General features: G+C 54.5%; 1 protein-coding gene across 1 annotated transcript in view; it reads right to left on the bottom strand.

The window, feature by feature from the left end:
* The window catches only part of POC1A (POC1 centriolar protein A), a 78,280-nt gene that overhangs the window by 42,122 nt on the left and 25,446 nt on the right, over window positions 1–10,712 (bottom strand). The window contains exons 8-9 of the mRNA XM_007451845.1: window positions 8,454–8,522; window positions 5,434–5,532 (exon numbers count right to left, since the gene is read on the bottom strand). Coding sequence (XP_007451907.1) covers window positions 5,434–5,532; window positions 8,454–8,522 — 168 coding nt within the window. The remainder of the gene's footprint in view (window positions 1–5,433; window positions 5,533–8,453; window positions 8,523–10,712) is intronic.

The following is a 10,712-nucleotide window of genomic DNA, read 5'->3' on the forward strand; positions in this document are numbered from 1 at the left end:
AAGGCAAGGTCAGCCGATGTGTTAGGAGTCTGGGTCCCATGAAACCAACACTTTTCCAAGATGCCTGTGTGCCTGGCATCCTCTGACTAAGGATCTGCTGCCAAGAGCCCCTTGCAACAGCTTGGAGAACTCAGAGCCAGAACTGGCCTCAAGTGGAGAAATGAGAGGCTCCCCTCTAAGACACCTGGGGTTCACAACGCCCCATCTACCAACCCACACTTCTCCTCCCTACGAACAGCAAATGCCAGCCAGAAATGTGTGTTCTCAGTAAAAGACCCAAGTCATCCAAGTTCCCAAGCGAGAAAGCAAATCTATGAGGCAGGTGGAAACGGGTCCCTTCCCCAAACCTGACCCAATGACTTCTCAGTCCAGGTGCCTGCATGAGAACCCAGATCTTGAGCAAACGCCACCTGGGACTCCCAGATCCTCAGCGTGGGGCAAGATCCAGTGCCAAGACTCTCTGGGCCAGGGATCAGGGCCCAAGAATCCCTAAGTCAAGCCCACTCTGTATAGCGCCCCAAAATGGAAATGTGGGAGCTGAAGGGGGCACAGGGGGTATCTGGGGCTCCCCCTTCAGAAGCAGAGAAACTAGGAAGAAGAAACAGGCCATCCTTAGGGAAGGCTGAGGCCTTGGACCAGATATCCTCGGCTAACCTGGCCTCCTCTTCCTGGGGACAGTCCTAGCACTGAGGCTCAGGGGGTCCTGGGCACCACGCCCTGAGGAGCAGGAGGTGAGGGGGGAAAAAGAGGCCTGTTTCCACCCACCTCATGGATTTGCTTTTCTGTCTGCGAGCAGAGAGGACTTGGGCTACTCATCAGGAAGCACAACTGACGCCCGCAGGAGTCCAGAAGCCACAGTGGACCTCACAGGGACAGTCTGCTGAGCGGAGTCAACCTCAAATGTGACCCGGTCAGAAGGGCCCCCACCCCCGCCTGTTGTCCCTCACGGCAGCAGGTTTGGAGCACATTAAGTCCCCTGCCCGGGCAGGGGACTCGCCTAGCTCTGTTGGACAGAGGAAGGAAAAGGAACATTTTAAAAATAGCTAAAGCTTGGTGAGCACTTGCCACATGCCGGGCACGGTTCCAAGTGCCTGCTTGGCATGTACCACCTCGTGAAATCTCCCGAAGGAGGACCTGGCATCTCCCCATTTGAGGTGAGTGGAGAAAAGCCCTCGGCCCTAGACCTCAAGGTTCTCTGAACTGGAGGGCAGCCAGCCCAGAGAACTCAGGAAGTGGTTTTTCAGTTTTACTGAATTACCTAGAATTCGGCCTTCTTCCATTCCCGCCCCACCCAGCACAACCTTCCTTCTCAATTGCATAACAGGCTCTCAGATGTTTGAAGAGAGAGCAAGAATAAGATTATATCAGAATAGATGCATCTTTGCTATTAAAAATGGCTTTACGGTGCTTCTGTGGTTGAGGTAGAAGTCAGCTATAGCGGCTGGGACTTGGGGGGCATAGGCCAAATCCAAGGTCAGCCAAGACACAGTGGTCCATAGCCTCAGGGACAGACCAAAAAGCAGAGACAGTAGGAGGGAGTGAGAACGGTGAGGATGAGCGCAGAAAGGGCGAGAGGACGAGGGCTGTAGCAGGAACAGAGCTAAACAGGAGCCCCTTGAAAACGCCGGCACAAGCCCCTGCCACAGACAGCTCGTGGGGCCCCACACAAGCCCCTCTGGGAGGCGGCTCATCTGCTTGAAACCTTGCAACCGTCCTCCAGCCAGGCAGCATGTCGTGGGGCAGACCACGGAGTTTCCTGCCCACCCTCAGCCCAGTGCATGGGCTGGAGTCCTTCCTCTGCAGGCTTCCAAGCAGAGAAAGCTCCCCAGCCACAGCCCTGAAATCCCTCCTCATCGCAACTGAGCCAAGAATAGAGGGAAAATGGAACCCATTATTCTCATTCTGAAGGGCTGGGAAATGGCTTTTGCTTTTCAACATGAAATGTGTCTAAAAATAAGCTGTGAATTTCAACCAGAGGTTGAAAATAGCTTCGGCAGTGAACAGAGCTCTGTTCAGAGTGGGCTCAAGGATGGCCTTCATTCCAAGAGTGGGAGTTGAATGCCACAGTCAGGGCAGGGGTCCAGGGCAGGGGTCCAGGGGTCACAGGCTCACAGGGCTGCCCTTGCCATGGTCTGCCCCTCTGGCTTTAAACTGCCAAACTCTAATAGGCATGTGGTCCAGGATTCAAGATCCAGCACCTGGTCCAATGTGCTTCCTAAAATCCCCAAACGTGCAGGAGTGACTCGTGCGGCATTAGAATCTGAGACCCAGTGTGCAGACAGAGCTGAAGGGGGAGGGGCCTTCAGGTTTGAGAGCTCCTTGGGCACGGTGGTGGTGCTCGTGGGCTCTCTGAGAAGCCAAACCACCAAATCACTCACCAGGTACTACCGTAGAGCCCGGGAAGCCTGCAGGCAGGAAGGGTAAGAATACACTCCAAGTGTAGTGAAGAAAACCAAGTTGCTCAAGGTCTTTTTTTGTTGTTTACCATCACCCATGTAAGATTCCACAGTTTGATAAGCCAAACGACATTTCTACAAAATGGGCTTGTGTTAGAAAGTCAGGCTGAGAGACCTGGGCCACAGCTGCTGGGAGGGAGCCCAGATCTGGCCCATCAGGCAGGAGCAGAGCTCCAGAGTCCTCAGTGCCCCCACGAAGCTCCTCCCACCCTGACAGCCACGCCCGCATTCCCACCCTCCTCCTGCTGCTGCAGCAGCCCCCTTTCTGGGCTCACTCCCAGGCACGAGTTACTGCAGTGATTCTCAACTGGGAGCAATGCTGCTCTCCAGGAGACATCTGGCAATGTCTGAAGACATTTGTGACTGTCACAACTGGGGGTGGGGGATGCTACCGGCAGCTAGGGGGATGCTCCTAAACATCCTACAATGAACAGGATTTCTTTGGGCCAAGATTCATCTGGCCCAAAGAATCGACGTGCCGAGGCTGAGAACCCCTGGGTTGCTGGAAGGACGGTAATGTGGACAGAGCTAGATGGGTGGGAGCTCCCTGAACTTATAGCTCCTGGGCTCCCTGAGGAGCTGAGACACCCCGGCCGGCCACAGCAGTACTATCTCGGCGCCAGGGAAGCCCTGGGGCAGGACGGGCGAGACCATACTCGTCAGTTTGCCTTCCCAACTCAGGGGAAGACCTAGCCACTGAGCCATGCTATACTGACTAGCTTGCCTCAGTTTGGGAAGACGAAAAAATTCTGTGTACGATGGTGATGATTGTTGCCCAACAGTGTGAATGTACTTAATGCCACTCAATTGTATGCTTAAAAATAGGCAAAATGGTGGATTTTATGTTATGTATATAAAACAAAACAAAACAAAACAGCCTCCCCAGCTCTCCTCTTGACCTGGGAGTCCTGAGATCAGAGCAGCCCCTGAAAGGGTACACCGGTGGTATGCGTGTGTGGACATAGTGCGTCTGGAGGAGGACCTATAGGTCAATTCAGAGTCTCAAAGGGGCCTGAGACAACTGAGGAAAAAGCCCCAAAAGAAGAATGATTTCAGCATTAACAAGTCAAGTCACTTCATAGGTTAGCAGAGGTCAACTACATCACACGTGGGGTCCTCAGAGCCTGTGAGTGTATTCGGGTCCCATCGTGGAAATGGAGGCTTGCAAAGAGTGGAGGCTTGCAAAGAGTGGGTGCTTTACCTGGGACCACACAGCCAGAGCCCACACCCCTTCCCCAATTTAAGCCCCACGTGGTGATGCCCACTGGGCAGAGGGCCTGAGGGGAATACGGGAACAAATGGTTTTCCTGAGCCCGGCTGATGGTTCGAGCACCCAGGCCCTACCCTGCCCTGTCCTGCTGGCTTTCCCCACTCCACATCCTTCATCCTAGATGATCAGGCCCCGCAGCTATGGGAAGCAAGGGTGCCCCACACCCCGTCTCTGAGCTAGGGCTGAAGGAACAAGAGGCAGTTTGTCCAAGTTACTTTCTCAATAGCTACAAGAAAAGGAGCATGGGATTCTCCCCTTGCTGGTGATTACTAACCATTCCCAAGAGACAGGTGGCAGGGCCCTCCCCCAGGGTGGGAAAGAGCTTCCAGGCAGCCCTCTGCCACCTGCAGTTTCTAGCTTACTCAGCCCTGCTCAGAGGGACCAGCATGGTGGGTCCCCAGGTCCAGGCACCAGGCAGGCAACTAAGCCCCAGGTGTCTCCTCTGTGAACGAGAGGAGTAACTTTACCCACTCATCCTAATGAGGTAAGGAATATACAGGGCAGTACACATAAAGGCCTCAGCAGGGCCTGGCTTGCCGTAAATACCCAAGAGACAGGAAGCTGTCGGGGTGTGGGCGTGGACCCCAGAGGATCCCAGCTCCACAGTTTGGAAGATGCCTTTCCAGGTAGAAAATGAAACAGCAGCAAGCACACCACCGTGCAACCCAGCCACCCCCTCCCCGCGGCCCCCAACAAACCCAAACGCTGAGAACCAGCCACTCCTTAGCAAATGCGGAGGGAGAACAAAACCTCTGGGCCAAGGGCAACCCTTGGAAGAAAAGCTTTAAATCCCAACCTGGCCTGTTCCTAGAGGGAGCCCCAACACACAGGATGGGTCGTGGGTGGGGCAGGGCCCTCTGCTGGAGCCAAAGAAAGCCCCGGGATGGACTCAGAGGCTTCCTGGTTCTATTCTGGGCCAACCTTGACTTGCTGGGGACCTTGGGCAAGCCGTTTCCTGTTGTTCAGGCCAGTTTCCGCGTGTGGGAGAGGCCACACTGCCTCTAAGGTCCAGGAGGGAGAGATTTAAGCAGCCTGAAGCCACTGGAGCTTACAACCCTCACAGTTCCACCTCCTTGGCTTCACCGTTTATTTTAGCTAAAGCTGAATGTTACCTTATTCAGTGAGATGGTATCAGTTATCTTTTTTTCCCCAAATATTTGTCCAAAATATATTAACTATTTTAATTCAGGAACACTGAATGCCCTTTTACCAACAAAGGTACTAAAAATGGTTTGTGGCTGAGGAACTTCCTTTCCATGGTTAAAATAAAATTTTAAAAAAAAAGGAAGTAGGAACAACAGGGCTGGGGCCCTTCCCATTTGTCCCAGCTGTGGCTTCAGGCCCCACACCCTCTAGGAACCCAACATCGAGCTCAAGGCTCAGCAAAGGATATGGGTCCTTCCTTTCCTCAGGCCTCAAACAACCAACAGCTTACAGCATGGAAATAGTCCCCCACCAGACGGTACAGGGCCTAGGCACCCAGCAGTGTGTGCTAACAGCCTCTTCATGTCTTATGTGTTCATTCTAGATTTGAAACAAAGCACCACAGGCACTTAAGTTTTTGGTAAATGATGAGATCTTACCAGGGTCTCTTCCCTGGGACCGGCCTAAGCCTGCAGCACCCCTACCATCTCGGAGCCCAGTGCTATTCACCATGACCCAGCCCACCAGTCACAGGGCTCAGGATATGCCTATCAAGCCACTTACCAGAGTCCTGGAGGAGCTGGCCAGCGTGGCTGGGGGCCTCTGCACTCTTAGGACTTCTCCGTAATTGACAACATCAAAGTTACTCTTCCAAACCATTACCTGCCGAGACCAATAAGCACACAGAATCAGGGAGAGAAAAATCCCTTAACAGTCCTTCTCCATGGAGAAAATGGGCCCAGAGGCCACCCCCAAAGTTCTGGGCCAGTGGTGGGATTGTGATCCCCACCTGGCACCCCACTCCTTCTGGGACCTGCCCCATCTCTGAACAGGCCCCGAGAGGATCGGGCGCTCCACCAGGATGGAGAGTCACTATCACCACTGGGCCTCTGCACTGGCTGCTCCCTGGGCCTGGGATGTCCCAGGCCCAAGCTCTGTGTAGCTGGCACCTCAGGCTGAAGTGTCTGCTCTAATACCACCTTCTCAGAGAGGCCTTCCCTGGCCCTCCTGCTAGTTGTTTTCATAGCCCTCTATTTCTTTCCTTCAAGGCATCAGAGTCGGTATTTAGTTAATCTTTGTCCCTTTTCCTTGTCTACCATCTGTCTCCCCACTAAAATACAAGTTCCTTAGGGTGGGGGCCTGGCTGGCTTCACTGTGAGAAGTGGTTCAGGTACAGACTCCAGGCCAGACAACTAGGGTTAAGATCCTGGCTCCGGGACTTCCCTGGTGGTCCAGTGGCAAAGAATCCGCTTTACAATGCAGGGGACGCGGGTTCAATCCCTGGTCAGGGAACTAAGATCCCACATGCCATGGGGCAACTAAGCCCGCACACCACAACTACTGAGCTCACATGCCTCAACTAAGCCCGCATGCTACAAACTACAGAGCCCACACGCTCTGGAACCCACAACACAACTACAGAGCCCTCAGGCCACAACTAGAGAGAGAAAACCCACGCACCACAACTAGAGAGAAGGCCGCACACCACAACGAAAGATCCTGTGTGCCTCAACGGAGATCCCGCATGCCAAAACTAAGACCTGACACAGCCAAAAATAAATTAAATAAATAAATAATAAATAAATCTTAAAAAAAAAAAAGATCCTGGCTCCACCCCTTACTGTGTGGCTCTAGGCAAGGGACTCAACCTCTCTGTGCCTCAGTTTCCTCATCTGTGAAAAGGGAATGGTCATAGTTCCCACCTCACAGGGCTGCAATGAAACTCATAGGAGACAGTCTGGCAGAGACACTGGCCCCCAGGTAGAAGTCAGTAACATGTCCATTATTCTACATCCCACTGGGAGGATCTTCATGCCCTGAGGCTCCTCCAACAAAAGCTGGGCAAGAGCGCTCCCTGCTGGAGAGTGCGGGCCACCAGTGGCTGCACTCCTCTAGGGCCACTTCCAGGATGGCAGGAATTGTGAATCGTGGCCAGTAGTCAACTGAGGCCACAGAAAAACCAACGAATCCACATAGGATGGAACTTCAACGTGCCCTGGATGCACGCCCCATCGGGATGCAGCCACGAGCCTGGTCCTTTGGGAGGCTGCTCGCCACTCCCAGAGCAGCACCACTGTTCATTGCTCCCCAGCTGATGAGCATCTAGAGTCTCTCATTTGTCCCCTTTACAAAAAGAACATCGGCACACACCCCCTTGTTTATAGGGTCCTGTGTACTGCACAAGTCTAACTGCTGAATGGTCCTGAGCCGGGGAATGGCTATCAGGAATGTGAAGAGAGAATGTCAAATGTCATTCCCAAAAGGCTCTCAGAGCAGACAATCAGAAGGCAGCCAGGGAGCTGAGAGCAGCGCCTGCCCAAGGAGGGGCCAGGGTGGGGGAAGCCCTACTTCCTACCAGGTTGCCTCTTGTGCTATGTGAATTTCTTTTGCCAGGACTTTATTTATGGTGTGAATTTACTGTACTTGTTTCCCTAGTCTTCTGAGCAAGGAGCCAGGCCTCCATGCCCAGAGAAGGCTCAGGGGTTCTCTCTGCCCTCCTCCTGCCTTGTGTGGTCAGCACAGGAACCGGTGCTGGTATGGGAAGATGCCTGCCATCTCTTAGCCATGCTGTGCCTCCAACCGCCCTCTGCTTTACTGGCAGAGACTCAACCAGAATCGGTCCATCAGGCCGGGGCTGGCGCTCACTGGGAGGCCAGCAGCACTTTCCTGGGCAGAGCTGTCAGAGCTGTGAGGCCCAGGAGCAGTGGGATGAACATTCTAGGTGACACACCAGGTCACCAGTGGCTCGGAACAGCCACCCCTTCCTCCCTGCCTCAGGGAAGTGTGGTTTTCTGGACAAGTAGCACTGCACCAGAACCCGGAGAAAGATTTCCAATGGGTGGACACTTCAACAGCCCTGGAGCCTCCCAGGTGCCAGACTCTGGGCCAGACCCCAGGGACAGGGTGCCCCACAGGAGGCAGGTAATCAGGGCTGAGCAGTCTGGGCAGGAGGCACCAGGGTGGCTGACAGGGTGACAAGGCAGGACAGGAGCTCCTCACACATGTCCTCGTTCCGCAGCCTGGAGTTGGAAAATGCTGCCCCCTCAGACAGCACAGGAGCAAAGGACGGCAGACGGCAGAGTGCAGGCTCTAGCGCAGGCTCCAGCTCTGCTGCAGCCGAGACTCGGTTTCCTCACCCACAGAACAGCTGAAGAGAAGGCTTGCCCCACGCGGCTGCCCTGAGGACTGAATGAGGGGTGACGCTCTTGCCATGTTGCCCTCATTACCAGGCCCGCAGTAAGCATCCAAGAGTTATCTAATTATTCACCTATAATCAGGAGAAAGAAGTTCCTAAAAAACCGTTTTAACTTTCTCACGGCAACAGCAACCCAGACTTCCTACCCACTCTGGTTTGAGCTGTAAGGGCTTTGAGATGCTGCCATGCGTCGGCACCTGCAGCACTCCTGCTCTGGGGAGGCCAGGGCCCAGCTCTGGGGGCCCCACCCCAAGATCCAGGCCTCAAGATTGCTGAAAGCCACCAAGGAAGCTGGTGAAACCCAGCCTGTCCATCCCCAAGACACCTCGGCCCCCTGTTCTGTTCTGCTCAGTATCAGCTGAGACCCCTCAAATCATTCTTTACTTACTTGTTCATCAGAACCTCCAGAAGCAAAATACTCCCCCGTTCTTGAAAAGGCAACAGTGGTGGCTGGACCCTAGGAGAACAAGCCAAAAAGAGCAAACACCAAAGGTCACTCTAGATTCTCAATGCACAGGAAGAAACCAGAAGCTTGTGAGTGAGAGTGGCAGCAGGACTCAGGGCTGAGCACCTCATCCAGCCCATGCCCTCCCCCAACCTTTGGCGGAGGAACTGGCAGGTACCCAAGCATGAGCACTACTGCTGAGACTCTGGTCCCAAGCACCACTGACAGAAGCCGGGCCATGAGGTCAAGGGTTGGGCCGAAAGGAATGAGCAGGAAAGGCCACGCTGACAGCCCTACCGGACTGACATCACTGTCCTCACTTCCCAAGGAGAAGCCGGATGTCAGAGAGGTACACTGACCTATGCCAGGCCCAGCACTGGGGCCAGAACTCGGCCCCCCTGACCCAGACCGTGCCCCCCACCGCCAACACCACACTGCAGTTGACCAGAGAAGCACGGAGCCCCGTGGAGGAGCCAATGAGCAGAAGCAGGGCACTTGGGGAGCTCAGGCGAACCAAAAGGCCAGAACCAGGGCAAGGAGGAGGATGGGGTGGGGTTACTGAAGGTGCCTGGGCAGGGGAGCAAAGTGACATGTCCCTCTAATGGGCACATCCCTTCCTTCATGTTGGGGCCTTGGGAGGAGACATGCCACTCTGGCTTCTCACGTGCTGAAGGTCCACTGAACTGTCCGAAGGGTGATGTCAGGCCTGCACCTGGCCGCACCAGTGCGCACATTCAGGCTTGGGGCAGGGGGCATGATCTCCTGGTAAAGGGCGGGGGCTCTTCCCCAAACGCCTGAAACCCATTGCAGAAAGATGCACAGAGCAAGAGTCTGCTCGGCACACCACCACACTAAAAGTTTGGCCAAAAGGAACCATTGCTTCCTTTTGGCCAAACTGTTACTGCGGCAACACCTGGCATTCCCCAAGCAAAGCCAGATATAAGAGGTTCTCGCCTAGATGATGACAGTGCGGGCTCCATCAAAGGCCACCTCAGTTCCTCCAGAGCAGGACAGGGAGCAACAGGAGCTCCAAGAGCGAATATGACGGGCCTCCGGCAGCAGGGCTGACACAGCGGTGGACCCGTGGACAACAGGAATACTGGGAAGCACTTCCACTCGGCAGCAGAAAAGACTAGACAGGTTGTGGGCTGGAAAGGGACCCAACAACACGGAGCAAGGCCAGCTTCTGCCTGCCCAGAAGAGACAGGCAGGTTAGACAGAGCTGCCCCCTGGGCCCAGGCACACTGGGCAGGAGGCAGCACGTCTGCCCATGCTTCTGGAATCTACCCACGGCTCCTCCTCTCCGAGCTGCCCATAGTGGGGGTGATGAAGAAGTAGAAGGGGCCCGAAGGGGCTGGGCTCACAGCAGCCCGGGAGTCCTCTGCAGCCATCCATCAGGACAAAGGAGATCCATTCCCACTGACGGGGGAACAATGTCCACTTGCATAGGTGAGTGCGCAATACCAGGAGCGCAGCATCACGGGCTGCAGGCGCAGGGCCTGGGGGTAGGATGGGAGCAGGTCGTCTGTCACGCAGATACCCTCCCGGGTGGACAGTCACCACACACTGACAGGACTTAAGTGGGGGGAGGCAATTTCAGGTGACTTACTTGAGTCTTAGAAATCTCTGTAATTTCTCATACTTTGAATTTTTTAACGAGTATAGAGCACCGTTACATTAATACAAAAAAAAACAAAACTGTTCTCATTTTGAGGGAAAACAAAGAGGGAAGACAGAAAAGGGAAGGAACACAGTACGTGGAGTGTCAAAAAAGCCAGGCTCTCTGGCTGCCCAGAGCTCATTGAGGGATGGCAGGTTTCCAAGAAGTCACAGCAACTAAGGAACCAAACAAATATTTGTGGGTCAGTCTCCTTTCCTGTTGACACTCAACACCAGATGCCAAGCTGGGGACAAGATGTTGGAGGCCAAGCAGCAGCAGGACCACTGAAGAATGTGGCCAGCAGCCCAGTTTGGCAGGGGGATCAGGACCAGAAAGCAGGTGCTAGGAGCCCTCCAGGCAAGAAGAACTAGAGCCTTCCCCAGAGTCCAAGTCCCAGGAAACTCCAGGGAGGGGGCGAGCGACAAGGGCGCTCAGAGGAGCTCTTGAGCTTTGAGGCCTACAGTCCTCCTCCCCAACAGTGCCCGTTTACCAAGAGGACTGCGTGGCTCCTGCACCAGGTACCTCGGTGTTCCTGGAAAGAG

The sequence above is a fragment of the Lipotes vexillifer genome, unplaced genomic scaffold (assembly GCF_000442215.2).
Source record: "Lipotes vexillifer unplaced genomic scaffold, Lipotes_vexillifer_v1.1 scaffold500, whole genome shotgun sequence".
NCBI lineage: Eukaryota > Metazoa > Chordata > Mammalia > Artiodactyla > Lipotidae > Lipotes > Lipotes vexillifer.